Here is a 21,030-nt window from a genome sequence, read left to right as displayed (position 1 = left end):
AATTTGTCGATGGTTTTTCCAGGAGCATTAAATATTTATTGAGAAAATCGAAAAATTATCTCTTTAAAGTACCATCTTGATCCAATTTTCTAAAAGGTAAGATACTATATTATGTTGAAATCAAAGCACTCCTTCTAGTAGACATTTTGTATACAGGATAAAAAAAACACTATTGTAATCCTTTCAGAATCTAAAAAAATTACGACCCACAGTGATTGTTTTTTACATTGTGTAGTTTCATACACTTAAAAATTGAAAACAGAAAAAAAATTTAATAAACACAAATAACATAAATTAATAAATTATATATTATTATAAAAGTATGGTATAGGTAGTTTTTAATTTATGGAGGATCCTAACATAATATATATATTAATAATTTCAAATTTGTTTATTAGTTGAATGATGTCTTTTTAAGACAAAATAAAGGATTCTGCAGGTTATTATGACGTATTATTGAATTATATTATGTATATTGTACAATTATTGATTTGCATTGTATATTATTGTTTAATAAACAGTAATAATAGTTTAATAATTTAATAATTAAACTTTACATTTTTTGTCCGGTGGGGACATTGTCATGTTCGGGGAGGACGTCCTAGAATCATTATATAGTGGGTACTGGGTGTTGTAGTTATACATTTCAGGGTTTGTTCGTAACACCTCTCACCATCTTAAATAGTGACTTACAAGTTACAGAATATTATTATCGTAATTTTATTTAAAAGTATTAATTTAATAAAGATAGGTGTGAGCCGCGAGGTGCCTATATTTTTACTGGAAAAACTACAATGTTCAAATTTTAATTATATTTAATATATTGTAAACTCTTCTTGCACTATGTTTAAATAATATGTAATCATTATTCACTAAACTAATTATTCATCATATGTTTTGTTATACTGTACACTATATTAAATATTACTATTTTAAATGGATTTATTCCTTAAATAAATAAATAAAATTTTCATATTTTATACGGGCTTACATTTAAGATACAACTATCAGTTGGCAGTTAACAATAATTTAGGAAAAATCTGATTCGATATCGATACAGATTTGTTTTGAGAAGTATTTATTTTGGAATGGTTTAAATTTTTAAAGCGCATAATATGTTTGCATATTTGTATGTCATGATGACTAAACACCAGATGGCAATAATCGATTATTCATTGATTTTCATGAATTTTATTAAGATAAGATTATAATATCTATTCGTGGTATTTAGGTGGGTACATAGAATGGACATTGGTAATATAAAGATATACATTCTTATAATATTATATTATACATATGTGTATAGAGTTATTAACATTTAATGGGTATATATATAATTCTATAATATATTCACTATCTACATTATCTATAGACTTTAATAATATCATTTATTATCTGTGCCTATACCCTGCAGTGGCGTGCTGAATAGATTTTTTTTGAGGCAATTGCCTCAGGGAAAATACGGGTGGGTATTAGTTACTTATTAGTTACTGGGCACTAGTTTGATCGTACATTTTAAATATCATACAAATGTTTAACAATTTGTTAAAGTATCAATTGAGTACGAAAAATCTGATAGTGGTAGGGTGGGTGGTCAAATTGTATAGCTTGCCTCAGGTCTGAAAAATGTTCTGCACGCCACTGCCTATACCTATTTACGACTTTACCACGTCGTGTACGTACTGCCAGTGGCGACGTCACGAACATATTTTTTCGGGGCAATTGCCCAAGACAATCTTAGGTGGATGGTTAATTTTTTTTAGGTGTACAAGTATTTTTTTGTAAAATATATCACGTCATTGTACGAGTTTTGGATTGTAATTTGTAACAGACACACAGTCATCGTGAGAGATATTCGTTATCCGATTATTTTTTTTGTTCTTTTATCAGTTATCACTTATCAGCATTCAGCCGCCGCCGATTAAATTGTCATAGTCATCGTCGCGTCGCGGTTGTCGTCGTCGTTTACTCTATGGGCCTATCGGTGGTGGGTGGGCCGGTGGGGGCGGTGGTTGTCGTCGGCCGTCGGCGGGGACACGGTCAGCTCGCTTCTCGCACTACGCTCACTATAGCGTCCAGCGCGCAACGGCGCCACATTGTAGTCACTCCGCGTCGTCGCAATAACGACACAACAATCTTAACAATAATAATAATAATATATTTTATTTATCATATTGTGATTTTTTTTTTCGTAAATCCCGTTGTACTCGCCGAGTCCGTTTTCCCGTTTCCGCCGACGTATTACCAACCCGCAACGGCGATCCACGCGGCGGCAGTCGATCTTTTTTCCCTTCTCGAGTCTCGTTCGATTCCCCCTCACCCCCCTCGTCATCGTCGTCATCGGCTCAATTCGTGCGCTGTTTGTTGGAGGAGCATCGGAGGTGGTCCACGCGGAAAACACTTATTTTTTTGATGGACGATTCCCGTCCGTCGATGTGCCGTTACTGTCGTGTCGGTTGATATTTAATAATTAATTATCTGTCACCAGTGCGATCGTACACCTAACCAACAGGGCGAAAGTATTTCGCCTTACGACATTCGCTTAGCGTTCGAGTGAGTACCTATACCTACTTTTTTTTTATACCTATCTACCTTTCATATTTTGTCGTCTTCTCAAATCCATTCGATTTCGCTTTTAACGACCGCGGACACTTGGTAACGTTGTTTTACATTTTTTTTTCTCACTTCATGTTTAAATTTACTCACGAACACATTGAATCCGGTGTAAAAAATATGCGCCTACATTCCTACCTATCGCGTTACATTTTATTTACCGAATACTGCTCGAAAACTAGGTATCTAATACCTATCCAAAACCCATTGATAATAATACCAGAGTTTTTAGACACGGACACAGTATTAATTCACATAGGTACCTACTGTTGCCTGTCTGAAAACAAATGTATTACTATTTACTGGCATGTAACCTTTTGTCTGGTTGTCAAACAATAACCCCGTGTGTCTTGAATTATTGTAGTATTTTCATAGGTACGGAACGATTGATTTACACATTGACTTTTTTTTCAAGGTGTCACAACAACATATCAATATTACTCACAGTGTACACAGATAAAAGATGGACATCAAGTTCAATGGTTATGAATACCATATGATCAGGAAGTTTACTTCCATGTGCTATGGTAGTAGATGTAATCTCATTGACAGGATCAAAATACGCAACAAGATTAGTGTATGGCATGAAATATTGACATACTTACTATTGCCTGATGGCGTCCTCAAAATTTATAAGGTTGAATGTTCACCGGGTGAGAATAATAACCTTGTGACATCCGACTCGCACCCAAATTATGTGGTAAGACCCTTTAATTTATTTTATACTAACCTTACGTTACCAGAGGTTCCTGAACTTTTTTTTTTCATATACTATTCATGTTTTTATGGATAAATTACATGCCACTAATGACTGAAATAAACACTATTTAAGATGTCAGTACATGTATAAAAAAATTGTAAGAAAATAGAAAATTACAATATGATTTTTAAATGAATTATTAACGTACCCATGTGCGAGGCATGTGTTGACGATTACCATTTAGTGACATGTTTTTGCAAAAATCGCTTGGGAGCTAAACTAGAATTGTTCCTTTTTGTGATCTGAGATAGTAATAAATTGAAAAAATGTTTGTATTATTAATTGTTCTAGTATTTTATACAGATACCTAGTAAAAATTTTTATTAAGAGGACACCACACCCGCATGGTTGGGTCCATCTTACAAACGCGTAACAAACTAAATTTACGCTCAGAAATTCAAGTTTTATGCCGTTAGCTTAAAAATCAAAGTGAATCGACCGATTATGAAACTTTATCGTAAGAACATTATCTGTGTTTTGTTGGAAGTATTTTTACAATAATTCAGTTTTTAAGTGAGTTATGATCACTTTTGATTTACATTTATTATACACGCTATAACTCACTTAAAACTGAATTGTCGTAAAAATACTTCCAACAAAACACAGATAATGTTCTTACAATCAAGTTTCATAATAGGTCGATTCACTCTAATTTTTAAGCTAACGGCATAAAACTTGAATTTCTGAGCGTAAATTTGGTATATTACGCGCTTGTAAGACGGAGACAACACATGCGGATGTGGCGTCCTTTTAACAATTTATTATTTTAAATTTTTATATTGGTTTTCATCAGTTTGTACTCCTAAATTACACTAAAAAAACATTTATGACTTTTTTTCTTTCAAAATTAGGTTGGCTTTCATTGATTTCCTAAATAGCAGTTCGGAATAAATTAATTTTTGAATAAAATATATAATAAGTACCTTTACTTCTATAAAATATGGTAATGATTTTTTTTTGAAGTTAGGTAGGTAGTTATAAATAAAGTAACAAATATTAGGTACGTGCATTGAGTAGGCAAATCATTAAATGCCACTACAATTAAGATTTTAAAATAGTATGTCTTAAACTTTAAAGACGTGTTCACAAATAATTAAGTAATACCTATTTATAAATGTTGTACAAAAAGTTACAAAATGTGCTTTTTTCAGATAAAACGGAAATTAAAGACTGTGATGCGTGGTAATGAGGGTCATGCAGTGAGGGCAAATATTTCATTAGATGTAAGTAATGCTGTGATAATTGAAAATTGATCACAGAAACTATTTTCTGATGATATTTTAGTAAAAAAAAATATAATTTTTTTAATGATTAATTTAAAAACACCATTTTCAATTTGTTTTTGTTAAGTAATTTAGTATTTCTTTAAATAATGAACTCCATAAATTTAATTTTATATAAATTGTCTATAGTTAGGTAATCCATTACAAGATGATCCAAGTTACATCGAAGAAGCAATAGAAAATTATCCATTGCGTTTACTAACATTTTTAAAAATTGAATTAAATCAGTATCGCCGATCATTAAATATTCCTTATTCCACGCCATTGTCAAGGTATCTACAACGATATAATATTGTTGAAATGCATTTGGACAATATTTTAAAAAGTGTAGATGACAGCAAGCTTCCATTTGAGGTAATTTCATTGTTTCAAATGTATATTTCTTCTATGTATTAATGTTTTCATAATGTATAAATTTTATTTTACATATATTTTTTTTAGATTTTCCAATGTCCAAATGTTAAAATTTTATCTCTCAAACATAATCACCTACGTCAAATACCCAGTGCAATTGGTCGACTAACAAAGCTTGAAGTGCTTATACTCACTGACAATTTATTAACTGTACAATCAATTCCTTTTAGTCTAAAGTTTTGTGTGAATCTAAAAGAGCTATATGTTGACGATAACCAGCTTGAAGCATTACCTGGATTTTTAACGAGCATGAAACATTTAGAATTGGTTTATAGATTGGGTAATCGTAATTACTTCAAGTCATTTTTTTTATGGTATCACACTGATTATGATCATAGGTAATTGTAGCTTTAAGAACAATTTTTGCTATCTTAATATTACAATCTTGCATATTTATTCTTAACTTACTGTAGAGCTCGTAAAGAGATTTGGAAAAATTATTGGATAAGAGGAGAAGCAGGTTCAAGACCAGCTGTATCATCTCTCTTGGACATTAGCGTTGAAAAAATATTTTCAAGTGGAATTAATTTTTTTAATGAAGAAATCCCGGAATCCTTAAAACATTATATGTCCTTGACTTACCTTAATTACAATATATGCAACTTCTGTAATGTTGCAACTGACTGTTCAAAACCAGGTTATTATAAATTAATATTTTTAAATGAATAATGAAAAACTAATGTTCTGTTTTTTAATTACAGGTTATAGTACGGTAACGTTTCTAACTCCTTATCTAGGAAATACCTGTGTTCCATTTCAACATTGGGCGTGTTCAAAAGAGTGTGTTCTTGCAATTGAAGGACCAGCAAAAAAGTTACAGCTTGAAGGAGCAGAGAGACTGGACCACGAGTATTCTCATTATATAGCAACTTCTAATAAAACTGCTGAAAAGTCCAATATGAAACTAAAACGTAATAATTGTTGTATAAGTTAAATTACTTAGTTATTCGACATGTTCATAAATAACAAATATGTACTTTGTTAATCATTTGTATGAGACTGATTTATATTTTAAATATTTTAATTGTGATAAAGTGGCCATTTCGGTTTCCAACTATTTAAAATATAATCCATTAAATAAATTTAATTGTAAATATTTGTTAGATAAGAAATCAAATTTGATATTTTTAAAGTTGCTTAGTAGATTGATTTTACTGATTTCATAGAACAAATTGTATTATAACAAATATGGATTTAGTAAAAAAAAACTAAAATAAAGATGCTAATAAAAATTATTGATTTTATGTTTTCTTTATCGCACTTTTTACTACAAACTTGTATACATATTTATAAAGACAACATTTTAGCTTAAATTTAATATTATAATTTACTACATTTTGTAATAATATTAGACGCTTATTATTAAGCAATTCTGACTGTTTAATTTTTAATTGCAATAAAAACTACTATTAAGGAATCTTGTAAATTTTCAAGGTTTTTGCCATTAAAAATGTTATCAATTGTCATGAAATAATCAATTAAAAAAAAGAGCCAAACAATTTACATTATCTATAAAAAGCCAATATATTTTGAAAATGTTATCATGACTTGTAAATGCCCATATCAATATTTTGTATTCAGTTATAGTTAAAAATAATTTTGGTATAGACACCGTGCAAACTGACAACTAGCGCTCTGGGGAGATAATGTACATACTAATCGATAGCAACAAATATGCGTAAATAATACATTCATGCAGTAAAACCGTTGTATTTTATTGTATGTAATTCACTACATTCAAATATTACGTCAATTCTGATTGTACCTTGTCTTAACACAATATGCACTTTTTAATTAAATCAGGACTGATCAGTCCTTTGACCCATGTGTGGGTCACATTAAACCTATTTTATTAGTCCATGATCCACATGTGGTTCATTCATACATTTACCTATTTATACATTATTTATATTTGTTTCAACTACATCCTATGAAATTCATAATAACCTTGTTGAACTGGTGAGATGATAAGCTTTCTAAAGCTTATCAATTTTCAATAGGGACTAATCAATTAACTAAACCACGAACCATATATGGATCACCAGACCCTGAACGTCTGAACTTGTTGGTATGTCGTGTTATGACTTATGGCAGACTTAAAAATTAAATGTGGTTTCCAACCAGTCACATGTAATTTTATTTTTCCAAATGACAAAGGCAAAAGATTAGTAGAAAGTGGACATTTAATTAATGTCGAAGAAATAAAACTGGCTACTAATCATATTGCACCTAGAATAAAAGGACTATGTACAAGGCAAACTTCTGTGTCTTATGATCCATGGACAGTTATTCTTGAAGTAAGTTAAATCAACAATACAGTATTATATATCGACTTACAATAATTAATATGTTTATACTTGGTAGGAAGATAATGTACACATTTTTTAGATTATTTATTTTAATTTTATGACAAATTCACTGCTGTAAAGTATTTGAATACATGTGTCTTAGATTTTTTTTATGTATAATGAAATGTTATTTTCTTTTTTAATATTAATTATTCTTTATATTATATTATTTAGATTGATGGAACTAGAAGAGTTAAAAATACATCTTGTGATTGTCCTGCTGGCGTAGGAGGAAAATGCAAACATATATGTGTATTAATTTACTACATTAATAATGAGCAACTAATTTCTAAAACAGACTTGCCCCAACAATGGGGAAAACCTTCAAAGGCTGGAGAATTGAAGTATAAAAAAAGGTAGAACAATTCAAGACTTATTCCCATGTAAAAGGCAAAAACATTTTATAGATTATGTAACTCATAAAGATTAAATTTCAATGCATAACATTTTAAGTATACCATGTAGCTTAAGTACACTTTTAAAAGAAGAAAGCCTTACTGAAACAGAAAGACAGTGTAAACAAATTTTGAATTCCATCATTGATCAAGTAGAACTAGATTTTACATATTCTTTAAATAAAAATCATTTCTCATTTATATTACTTAACAAAAAAATATTGTTTATAAATAATACTCCTTCATCGAAATTTCCACTTAATTTTAATGAAAACAGTTTTTACTTCACTAATATTGCTTTATTGGCAGACAATCTGTTAAGTATTTATAATTTAACTATGAGCCAGTCTTCTTCAGAAATTTGGAAAATCTCTAGACATTTTCGTATTTCAGCTAGTATGAGGGCACATAAAATTAAAACATGTCATAATTGGACGGACATAGGTCTCAATAAGCTTGCTAACTCTTTCCTAAAAAGAACTGACTTAGGTATGAAAGGTAATATTAATGTTAAATATGGTAATTTAAATGAACCTCTAGCTTTTGAAAAATACCAAGAGTTATATGATGATATTATAGTACTTAAGGCAGGACTTATTATCCATCATAAAACACCATGGGTGTGTGCCAGCCCAGACGGTATTGTTATCAAAAATGGAAATATTGAAAGAATTCTTGAAATAAAGTGCCCTATCTCTTGCAAAAATAAACAAATTATTAAAAATGGAGTACCTAATTTAAAATATTTAGAATTTGTAAATAATAAATTAGAACTAAAAAAATCTAATGTATACTATACCCAAGTCCAGGTATTAATGTATTGTGCAGGTTTAAAATACTGTGATTTATTTATCTATAATAATATTGAGCCTGTTTTGTTAACTATTAATAGAGACGAATACTTCCTTAATTCTTTAATGCCCAAAATTGAATATTTTTACTTTCATTTTTACTTGCCAAAATTACTTATTTAAATTTTTAATTGTATCATAATATTATGTTTTATTCAACATATTTGTTAATTTTTTTAATAATATAAGTATAATTTTTACATACATAATATTATTATATATCAATATTATTTTAAAGATAAAATAAGAAGTTGCCATATTATACAATCATATATTATTATTATATTTATTAGATGTTGGAAAAAATATATGTATTAAGACTTAGTTAACCTGTGAAATATGTGTTATTTATTTTTACAAATAAAGTGAAAAGGTATTTATGTTTTTAATATGTACAATATGTATCTTACTCTAAAATATTACATAATGACTAAATCTACTCATAAAATTAATATAAATATTGACTTATTGTTTAATTATTGGTAATTGTAAATTAGTTAAAGTACAACATATATATATTATGTCATCTATGTGAGGAAGTAACTCTATTTGAATTTTATTTAAGATGTGATAAGTTTTTAATCTAGCAAAAAACCTTTCAATGTGTATTCTTACACTTGCTACAGAATAAGTTTCAATAACTTCTTCTTCGCTGAATCGACCATTGTGTAAGATTGGGGGCATAATTAATATAGAATTGCCTTCTTCACAATTTGTTTTAATACCAGGGAAGCCTTTGTCAGCTAAAACCTGATCACCAACCTCTAGCTTAGAAAGGAATCCACTATCGTTAGTAATAAATGTATCACTTGACCGGCCTCCATAGCATTTTGAAAGGAAACTTATGGCACCATTAGGTGTTATAGCAACAAGACATTTAATGGTATATGAACTCTTATATCTTGAGTACATACATACTCTTTGCTCTACAGTAGGCGGCTGCTCAACTTTAATTTCCGTACAGTCTATAATACAACGACAGTTGGGATAATTTTTTTTAAAAGCATAAGGAAGAGTTGCTGAAATAGTATCTTTACTAGGCCAAAAAATAAACTGTTTAGTTTTTTTGGATAAAATAGAAAGTATATTAAAAAAGATCCTGCTGAGAGTGATGAATCTTAAACATACCCCAATAGCTGAAAAACTAACACCAAGTTTTATTTTCATTAAAAAAAGAAGAAGTTTATTGTAGTTGTTTAAAGTGCTATTAACACCTGTGTCTGGTAACATATTAACCAACATATTAAATACAGCATAAGTAGTGCCTGTCAAATCTTTCAAAGAAAGTTCACTGTTAATAGATTCATAACTATGAAATTTATCACAGGATAAACAAGAATTATAAGATTCAGAGCTGGGACCACAAAATTTATCTTTAACATTTTGTTGTTGTTTAATTATAAAATTGGTTGGGGTTGTTATAGAAGTACTAATGCAGTTGTTATTCAAAAAGCAACATTCAAATGAAAAATGTTTTATGTCTGTAACATCGAAAGAGACTTGTGTTCCTACATCACAATTAGTTAATGACTTGTTAATATTGAATGATTTAAATCCACTATCAATGTGATTTGAATTAGCTTCAATAACAGGAACAGTAGATTGCCCCACGTTACTACTTCGGTGGAAAAAACGCTTGTATCTTGAGGATTGTTGAAGTTCATTATTTTTTTTTTTTTATATGTTTTTGGAAATATAGTAGGAACATATGCTGGACTATTGAGATGCCTTAATGGTTTATTTCCAACAAAATGATCACCACATATAACTGTAAGGGCAGTCGGTACCCACGGTGTTCCATCATCACTACAGATACATACAATAGTATAAAATGTAATGAGTTGCATAAAAATAAAAATTAACATCCTCGACACTTACTTAATTTTTTTAATACTTTTGATCCACTTCTCCTTAAGCTCCTTCTCATGTTGTCTATTAGGGAAGTTAAACATTTTATGACCTGTTCTATTAGTATTGCTACAATTGACAACACAACACATCTTTTGACCACTTCTCTTTTTATTGTTACTCATTTTTTATTTAAACAATATCACTTGAAAGAATAAAATGAAACAAATAAAAATGTACGTATGATACTATTATTATGTGTAACAACGATAAACAACGATAGTCTGAAGTCAGAACTAACATAATTTAATAATTACTGCCTAACCTAGGTAGGTAACTAACATATTATACAATATACACATTTCATTCGTTGCTATCGATTAGTTCATAAGTGGTCCACTACGGCACGCGCTATTTCATGGTTTGCACGGCGTCTATATAAGCAAACAATTATTTAAATATATGTTCAGGACATTATTTTGATTTAAATAATACATAATTGATATTATTGTAATAATAAGTATATTATATTATTATATGTAAGAAAACTGCACAGGCACTCAAATATTATTTCGTTTAGTATTTAAATATGTCTCATGACACTACTTATTTATTCAAACAGCAAACTGTTAACACTTCTAGGTTTACAGACAAAGATATATTTTTAATTCTTGTTTTCTTTCCCAATCAACAAAATATATCCGATTTAAAAAAGAAATGTTTTGATTTAATTTGGTGTCTCATTTAAATGATCGATGATGAGGAACGTTAACCATGTTTGGTCTAATTTACTTCTATAAAATAAATATCTTATCAATATGAATTAATAAAAATAGGAGTATAAACATTACATTTTTTTATTAAAATAGTAAAAATTTGTTAACTTTACACTTTTGTTTTTACACTTACTAACTTATTCAGTTAAAATATTTATTGTTGTATGTTGACTTTTTATAGTTATCATTATAAGTTCAAAGTTCGTTTATCACTATTGTGCAGTTAAGTTAATTTTCTTTTTGTGTCACGCGTAACCAACAATAATAGAAAAAAAAATTAAATAATTTAAAACTAACATGGCCGTAAATAGCTCAAAAAGAGTCAGAATATTTTGAAAATTTTATGGTGTATGGAAAATGAAAATATAAGCATTCAGTGAAATTTTCATTTATCTACAGTTATTTGTTTTTGAATTACAACAAAATAAACATATTGCTACATGAGAAATCAATTGAATATCCAATCTTGTATAAATATGAACTTCAAACGCTCATAAAAATTAAATTTGATTTGCTTGTAGAAATTTTTATTTGATAAAGGTAGACAAACTTATAAGGAATATTGTATTGTATTTTAAAATATTAGATTTAAATAGAAAATTTTTTGTGAAATTCTAACTTAAAATAATTTGCACAATATTGAATTTTAAATGCTTATAAAATAAATTGTGACTGGATTTTTAATATTTTTTATCTGTCTTTAAAACAATATATTTGGAGCCTTGTATCTGAACTTCTTATGTATTAATGTATTATAATATATACTTATTAGTTATTATCATAAACTTATAACTAAATAAAATCATAAACACTTTAACTTTATTATCTATGCCAATATCAACATTTTCTTTAATTTTAACCACGGTTGTAGAAATACAACTGTGTTTTTAACTAAGAAATTTTTCTTATCACCAAATATCATAATTTATAAAGAGTTGATAAAATAATTTAAAAAAAAAATGTCTATGAATTTGGGGTTATTTTAAATTTAAAAATTCGGCTTTTTTCTGTAACAAACTTTTTATTCGTTATAGAAATTGGGAACATTTTTCAAAATTTAAAAAAACCTCAAATTTGTTCACATTAAAAAAAAAATTATTTCATCAACTTGTTATGAATTATGCTTTTAAGTGTTGAGAAAAATAGCTTGCTGCCAAAAACTGCCCGGTTAAAATTAAAGAAAATTTTAATTTTGATGATATTAAAAAGGAGTTACTGAAGATGTGTACCTAAATTTGTATAAATTGCTACAAGTAGCTTTCATTATAGCTGATAATTAAAGTTGTGCACCTTCAATGTTCATTTTCTTCAATGCGGCGATTAAATGTTTGTCAGAGAACAACAATGAGACAAGAACGATTTTCAAATTTATTAATAATGAATATCGAAAGAGATTTAACTAATAGTCTTGAGTTTTGACACAAAAACAATTATTGATACATTTTCAGCAACTAATAGAAAATTAGTATTGATTTAAAAATTTTATATTATTTTATATGATTGGCATTACTTTGTATTATGTACATTTTGTCATTTTGTATTTGAGTAAAGGTTGAATTAAAAATGTGTCGTTGTATATAATTACTTATAAATTTAATTAAAATTTTTTAATCCACTACCTAGTTTTATATGAATTTATTAGTGTATTGTTAGTAGCCAGCCGGTATATTAGTTAGGGTATAATATCTCAAAAGTTAGTAATTAAATTGAAAATGTTTATACGTAAAACCTTACCAATAAGTTCTTATGAATTAATTATTTCAATTATAATTGTAAATTTGTTGTTATTTAGCTTTTGGTGAAACAATTTGTTGAATATTTTAAAAACGCCGGGTGAAGTTGGCCCTTTCAAAACACAAGGAAGATACAGGAAAAATTTGACACTGGGTAATTACATTTTATCTATTAAATTGACTTCTATTTCTTTTATATTAAATCTTCACTTTAATTGTTTTAAACATTTTAAAACATTTCTTTTTCAATTTAGATAATTTATATCATAAATATTTTTTTTGTGTATGATCCTCGTTTGCTTGCTATATCTGTGTGAGCTTCGTAATACAAATTTGTATGTTGAGCACCCAAAACTTTTTTAATTTTCTTTCTGAAATTTACATAAAAAAATATTTATAACGATGTATTAATTTAAATTTCAATAATAATAAAATTAAAATTCAAATGAAACATAGATTGTTGAAAATGTATTGACTAGGCAATGTACGTAAAATGTAGGTTTTTTATTATTAATTTCTAAAACAGAAAATTTATTATACTAAGAAATTTGAAATTGGAACTAAATTTAAATTTTAACTTATTCATAAAAATTTAAACGCAGCGATTAATAAACTTAAAGAGCTTATAAATCATAACTACCTATTGATTTATTGTTTATATTAATTATTAAATATGGGATTATATAATATCCCAAAATCAACCAAATAAAAAATAAAATTTAGGGTTATTGTTATTTAAAAAATTTAGTATATATTGATTTTATTATAAGAAAAACAAAGCTTTAATCTTTAGCTTTGTAAGTGGCTTATGGTAGCAAACAGATCTAGCTAGTGATACTTTGTGAAGTTAAGATTAGATACATATTTCAAAGTACTTATCAAAATAATAAAAAAGTGAATTTTTATGCAAAACTAGTTTTACTTAAAAAAATTAATATCCGTATACTTGAATTGTTTACAAAATATCTATATTAACATCATCTAGTTATGAAATAAATTAAAAAACATTCTAGATTTTGTGTTATTTAAACATTTGAAATTTTTTTTTTATTTATATCGATATTACTGTTTGTGAGTAAATGGGCTTCTCATTTTAAACCAAAGGATTTAAAATTTAACACAAAATGCTTTATATGTACTAGAAACATAAAAAAAAGTTAGCATAAACTCACAAACATTGTTATGAGCTATTAAAATTCAAATGTTGACAAAAATGGATATTCATACGTAGAATTACAATAATATATAACATTAATACCTATAATAAATAATCTCAAACAATTTTTGTTTAATTGCTGTAGTTCAAATCTATTCACCATAGAAACTTGAAACATTCTATTACTTGAATTATCATATTGTATACACACAAACAAATTTTAAAAATATAAATATTTTTGTAACAACTTATATAATCTAAATAATCTAATGAGTAATATAATAGATAGGTTGTAGGTACCTATAAAAATCAAATAATTTTTACTTTTTAGTGTATATTATAGATCATGTCTTAAGATTAATTAGGTTATATAAGTTTATATTATAATTATTATTCGAGATATAGTATTTTACACTGTCACCATATAGTTGTTTAGAATTTCCTTGTTATTCACCAAATTAAATAATATTGTGTAGGTAAATTGATCCTTCTAAGAGTTAGTAATTCATAACCCCTGAGTGATTTAAATAACCAGACTAAAATGTTCAAGAACCTATAATATCCTACCATGGTACATTTTATTACTAGGTAACTAAAATGTTCATTCAGTAAATTTTGTGTTTAATGTACAGTAATTAGTAGATTGCTAAATTATTTTTTGTTACATACCCAATAGCCATAATTTTATTCCCATTGTTTTTGGATGCATTGCTTGTCCATACTGATATTTTAGTTTTTGTGCTTTGTACCCTAACTACAGCGCCATTAATTTCAGAACTCTCGTATACTTCACCAATTATACTCATCATCTAAAAGTAATAATTATTACAAATTTAAATTAATTAGAAAAAAAATGTATTCCTCACTATTTGTTTCCAATATTCATCTACAAGATTGCATTTTCTTAAAGGTGGTAACTGCAATAACCAACGTCCACCAGCACTATTTTTTTCATCATCCCAATGTGGTTTGATTCCATACTTAAAATAGCTGTATTCATTATGCCATGAAAGTTGACTTGGACGTTTAATGTGATTGAATAAGCTAAAATGTTTATGATTAGTATTACTATTTTTTTTTTTTAAAACAAAGATTTATTTTTAAACTAATATACACAATAAAAAGTAAATAAATCTCTACTTAGTTATATTTCCAAAATAAAATTATGGTACTTTAAAAGTGTAGGAGTATACCTATAATTCATAAACCTATTATTTATAAACAGTATTAATGTTAAGAGGATGTCACACTCGCATGTGTTGTCTCCGTCCTACAAACGCACAACTAGCAAAATCTGTTTTGCGCGGGACAACTTTTCTCTCACCATATTTGTTGTAAAACTACCGAATTTTCACAACACATATTGAAGAACTTTATCTGTGAAACAGCTTGCTTTTTTTTTAATAGCACTATCCAATCATTTTTTATGCTTAAATCTTTTTTTATTTATGAAGAAAACTTACCACCAAAAATCTTCAACAGTATCAAAACTAGATATTTCCTGTATATCTTCTTCCCAAATTTTACTCTTTTTTTCATAGAACCAAAGTGTCCATTTATTCGCTAAATAATGTTTATCGTCTAATCGCATCATTGCAACAGCTTCTTCAGTTTCGTTTAGTTGTTTGTTTTCAACTTTTGGAAATTCATCTGATTGATGAACAGCCTCTACCTAAGTGTACATAACATATATTTGAAAAAAAAAACAAAAGTAATTATCAATAATAAAAATAATACAAATAAAATTGTATTGGACAATCCTAAAGACCTCATTTCAAATAAATTTCAGAACTTATAAGACATAAGAATTATATTACTCTATTCAGAATAAGAACGCACCGCTCTTGCACATACAGTAGAGATATAGGTGGGGGGGGGGCAATTCGGGGCCTATGCCCCTGGAGCTAATTTCAAATTTTAAACTCATAAAGCATAAAATAGCATAGGGCGCTAATATTATGTTGTGCCCCGGGTTACATAATTTGTAGATCCAGTACTGTAAACAGCAATGGTCTGTGGAGTGGTGATGGATACGCCGATAATAATAATAATAATTATTATTCTGAATAGAGTATGTACAGAGTTGGGCACATCATAGTTACATGTATCTAAGTTATGTAACTCGGTTACTTTTGTAATTTGTAACAAAATAATCATTTTCAATTTAACTTGTAACTTGTAACTAGTTAAAAATGTCACTGTAACTTTATATGAAAGTTTCAAGTTACAACTAAAAGATACATTGTGCTTTTTGTGTAGCATATAGCTCATGTGTGGATCTGAAAAATCAACAAAAAAATTGTATAATTCGTTCATTTTGGTTTTCATAATTAATCTGGCCAGGGGATATTCAGTGGTTGTACGATTATGGTTGGTACATCTTTTTATTTCCTAACACAACGACCATAACATTATTTTACCTAGTCTCTGGCCAGTCAATAATTCTTTAAACATTTACCAATGTAACTTTTAACTTTAAATGTAACTTAGTCACATAACTGTAACTTGTATATAGTTACTCAACATAAAAGTGCCTATTAACTTGTAACTAGTTACAATAAATTGAGTAACTTGCCCAACCCAGAGGAGTATGCAATGGCTAGAACAATATCTAAATATTTGAAATTTCTAATAAAAAATAACGATGTTCCAATCTTGTGCATTAGCTACCACTCACTCATTTTCAATGGTGCCGTGTCAAAGTAGTTTAATTCAGGCAAACAAGCAAAATAATGTTACCTACACCACCTTTTTTACTACTCCAAAACTAATTATTATTAACACCATTAAAATTAAATCTCTTTTCTTATATTAATTCTGAGATTAATTCAGTATTTATTTTGTTTAACAAATGATGGCCTAGTGTCTGAATACAAATTGAAACAATTTCAAATAAAAGTAAATAATTAGTATAAATAACAATAATAATAAACCTAATGGATTTTGATACATATTTTTAATGATTCTTGTGCCATAGTTTCATCACCATGAATAATCTGAGATATTATTCAAGGTATCACTCAAACACGAACATAAATAATAAGGGATGAGGGGAAATTGGTTATTTATATTAAAATCTTAATTGAACATCACTTATATTTAGAAATGTATAATTTCCAGATGAGAAATTTTAAATGCATCCTTTGGAATTGTGTTTGATTTCATTGATTCTTTTAATAGAAAGCAAAGCCAATTTTTTTCATAACCGCTAATTTAGATGTAGAAATTTATAACGACCCTTTATATTAGCATTTCATAACACTGACTCGCTAAGTATATTATCAATTCAAAATTGTATTGTTTAAAAATAGTATCAAAACATTCAAAGACCAAAACAGCCCGGTGTACACAAATTGCGTACCATGTCAAGTAAACGAACCTTTAAAAATAAATTGCGCTCTGGACGCAATTAATGTTATTTTTTCATCTACCTACAGTTAAAATGTGATACTACCATAATATAGGTAGATCAGGCAAAACATAATATCATAATATAATTTAAAAATCATAATCACATATTTATAAAAAAAAAATTGAATTTATATAAACATAATATCATAACATAAATCATATTATTGTAAAAAGTTCACTAGACTAAGTTTTAATTTATTCTGTATTTATATATTTTATTAGCTAATTTATTTACATAACCTTTAATTATGATTTAGCTGATTTATTTATTTTCTATAAATAGTATTCTTTCTCATATTAGTTTATGGGTACTCAAAGCTTTTCTAGACTTCTTATCAATATTATAGTATTGGTTTGCATATTTTTAAAAGCTCCTTTTGTATGTTTGGGTGAGGAGAATCAAAAAAACATTAAATATTGATGCATTTTTAATTTATTATTATAATATTTGTTAAAAAAAAATTTTTAAATAAATGTTGAAACTACTGGGAACCACTAAAAAAAATATGTAAATCAAAAAGTTCAAAAAGGTTCGTTTACCTGTTTTGGTACGCAATTTGTGTGCGCCCGAACAACACCAGTTGTTTAAGGGGATTTTTTTAGAGCTATTAATTTCTCTGTAACTTTTTATAACTTTGCATAACTCCACATAATGTCATATTTACATATCTTAATACAAATGGCACTTTATTTCTACGTGAAAGATTGACTCACAGAATTGCTAAATATGAAAGATAGGTCCCATAATTATTGGTAACTACTTTTTTCTGCAATATGCCTAGAAACTGACTAAATTAAAGGATTTAGACGAGTAAGAATGTGAAATAAACTTAAATTCTTTATAGCCCTTTCTGACACTGATCCTAACTCCTAATAATACCTATTACCACTCTACGAGTAATATGTAATAATGTGGAATAAAGTTTAATTTTCTGTAGAGATAAAATGTGTTGTAAATTCAGACAATACCCAAACTATTAAATGCCTATAGAAAATTCTGAAAAATCGATATGAAATAAGAGTAAATGGTAGGTATGTCTTTATTATTTCTGAGACAACTGAAAGATAAGTGAGAATCTTTTTACCCAAACAAGCAAACTATACTCGACAAATTCTTAACAAGGATGCTTTTATAATATAAAGTATACAAACCATAATATGACAATTTAGGATGATTAAGAATGAAAGGTGAAACAGGGTAAATGGGAGGGGTTGCACGGCACCGACTAGTTTTTGCCGGTCGACTAGGCAATCTTATTTAGAATAGACTATAGAGTAATGTTGTTTTAAAGAAGGCATTAAAGATAAAACAGATTCATTAGTTTATATCTTCATTGATGTAATTACATGAGTAGTATATGGTTAATAAGATATATATAAACTATGCATGCATTTTTCTAGTGATAAAACCCATATACTATTCAGCTATATTTTATACTAGTATCATATAAAGAATATAGATTTAATATCTATTTACACTAATATGTATTATATAGTATTAGTAATGAAGGTTGTAATATTTCTACTAATTAGAATTACCCTGTACCCATACTGACTATACTACCAACCAACTCCATCACACACACACCACCCAAAAAAATTGATAAGGCGATCGTTTGATGTGTTAACGCTCACATTTCTTCAAGTTTTCTAAATATATTGATTATATTACCTAGGTAAAAAGTTATACCTATATTAGATTTACAATTTTCAAAATTGATTTCATTTTAATTTATTTTAAAAATACCAGAAGTTTGAGATATTTTAGGAGATAATTATTTAAGTTTATACTATATTCATATTATGTAAAATTGACCAATTAATTAATAATTTTAATCAATGTACGTGTTTAAATTATAACCGCAACTTTAAGCATAATGTACATTCGCCATAGGCACCTGTGGAATTTGGCAAACCACACAATGCCTAAAAGTAAAATTGTATTTACTTAAGTATAAGTATTTATGTTAAAAATTATATTTATTTTCATAACCGTGTATACCTAAGCATAATATTTAAATAGTTATATAACTTAGTTATAGAAGTAGGTAATAAAATGAGTTATTGTTAATGATGTAGAAAACTCAAAATACAGTTAATAAAATATTATTTCAATATAATATGACTGTAGGTATCATTAAGATTAATACCTATACCTTTTGTATAGGTATGTCTAAACTAAATACTCAATTCTAATATTAAGCAGTACCTACTTAAGGTTAAATATATCGTTTACACCGATGGGTGCATAATGTTAATGATCGGTGGAAGTTACCGGGGTACTTAATATTGGAATAATAATAATAATTAATAGGTAAATAAGCAATATTATTAATATCATGCCACCATACATCATTGCTAGGACTCAATGACTCTTATTAATATAAGTAGAGCAGCGAGCATTTTTCAGAAAACAGTTACAGTTCTAGACTCACTTATTCACCTAATGTAAGACTAATGCTCGTCGTGGACTTTTACTCAGTCACTCATGGCTTAGTCTTTCCTAATCTTAGAGCTTATATAAATATGTAGCACACAGCTATTTTGTGTATAATTAAATATCTAATCTTTTTCTGTTTTATTTGAAATCAACATATTGTGTTTAGTTTATTACAAACAAATGTATCTTTCTCATAAATATCTAAAAGTCACTTAGTTATGATGTGAATCAGTTTAATATGACAATATCATGCACAGAGATCAGTACAATGGTAAAAACATACACTCTTAAAATTGTATAGCTAAGAGATTTCAAGTTAAAAAAAAAGTATTTCTTACCTCAGCCATGTTTGTGAGTGTATTTTTCCCTTGAAGTGTGATTTTTGAAATTAAAATACAAACGTGCCAAGTGGCTAGTATAAAAACACAATTAATGAAATTCTGTGGTAGCCACTAGCAGCCTGGTAGGTAAAAAACGTCAACAAAACTACTACTACTACGGGAATGTATTCTGGAAATACCTAAATAACGTTATACACTCAAACCTATTTGTGTGAAACTGTGAATTGTATCGCTAGACGCCAGTAGTCGCCACTCGGCACTCGCCGATTGATAGATCTAGATATATTAAACCATGAGGATAAACGTAAACCACGATATTAAATTATTGTCTTAAATATTGGGATAAACAGCACAGATAACAGATAATATTAATATTAAGTTTGTATATTTCGGATTCCGTGTAAACCGTGTGGTTAACAAGTTGTTAAAAATATTCAAGTTACTAGTTACAGTCTACTCCACCATGACTATCTCAGTACTATAATTTATTGTACTCCCTCTATTACGACTGGTCTAACTGTTAACATGACTAAATAATGGCATGATCACCAAATAACCAATTTTTCCTATCACTGCGCATTTTCCCCAGACTTGGCAGAAACAGTACAATTCCTATATAATCATAGACATATAAAAAAATGGACTGCGCTTAAAGAGAGAA

At 27.9% G+C, this 21,030-nt stretch overlaps 4 protein-coding genes across 4 annotated transcripts; 2 read left to right on the top strand and 2 right to left on the bottom strand.

The window, feature by feature from the left end:
- The first annotated feature begins 2,011 nt into the window (after positions 1 to 2,011).
- Positions 2,012 to 6,289, top strand: LOC132936662 (uncharacterized). The gene is made up of 7 exons (XM_061003424.1): positions 2,012 to 2,553; positions 3,029 to 3,313; positions 4,525 to 4,596; positions 4,786 to 5,010; positions 5,098 to 5,408; positions 5,484 to 5,707; positions 5,772 to 6,289. The coding sequence occupies exons 2-7, from the start codon at positions 3,077 to 3,079 to the stop codon at positions 6,002 to 6,004; spliced, it is 1,302 nt and encodes a 433-aa protein (XP_060859407.1). The 5' UTR covers positions 2,012 to 2,553; positions 3,029 to 3,076; the 3' UTR covers positions 6,005 to 6,289.
- A 347-nt stretch (positions 6,290 to 6,636) lies between these two features.
- LOC132936663 (uncharacterized) lies at positions 6,637 to 8,766 on the top strand. Its single transcript, XM_061003425.1, has 2 exons — positions 6,637 to 7,367; positions 7,593 to 8,766. Exons 1-2 carry the CDS (start codon positions 7,158 to 7,160, stop codon positions 7,776 to 7,778), a joined length of 396 nt encoding a protein of 131 aa, XP_060859408.1. The 5' UTR covers positions 6,637 to 7,157; the 3' UTR covers positions 7,779 to 8,766.
- Positions 8,767 to 9,129: 363 nt separating this feature from the next.
- LOC132933827 (uncharacterized) lies at positions 9,130 to 10,697 on the bottom strand. Its single transcript, XM_061000102.1, is given in 3 exon segments — positions 9,130 to 10,343; positions 10,346 to 10,470; positions 10,543 to 10,697. Coding segments are annotated over 3 exon segments (1,494 nt in total).
- Positions 10,698 to 13,236: 2,539 nt separating this feature from the next.
- Positions 13,237 to 20,704, bottom strand: LOC132937351 (eukaryotic translation initiation factor 4E-1B-like). The gene is made up of 5 exons (XM_061004174.1): positions 20,367 to 20,704; positions 15,641 to 15,849; positions 15,044 to 15,221; positions 14,847 to 14,986; positions 13,237 to 13,392 (listed from the first exon to the last, which is right to left on the bottom strand). Exons 1-5 carry the CDS (start codon positions 20,373 to 20,375, stop codon positions 13,281 to 13,283), a joined length of 648 nt encoding a protein of 215 aa, XP_060860157.1. The 5' UTR covers positions 20,376 to 20,704; the 3' UTR covers positions 13,237 to 13,280.
- Between the last annotated feature and the right edge of the window lie 326 nt (positions 20,705 to 21,030).

This window comes from Metopolophium dirhodum, chromosome 1, assembly GCF_019925205.1.
Source record: "Metopolophium dirhodum isolate CAU chromosome 1, ASM1992520v1, whole genome shotgun sequence".
NCBI classification, from domain to species: Eukaryota; Metazoa; Arthropoda; class Insecta; order Hemiptera; family Aphididae; genus Metopolophium; species Metopolophium dirhodum.
This window is presented reverse-complemented; position numbering and strand designations above follow the sequence as displayed.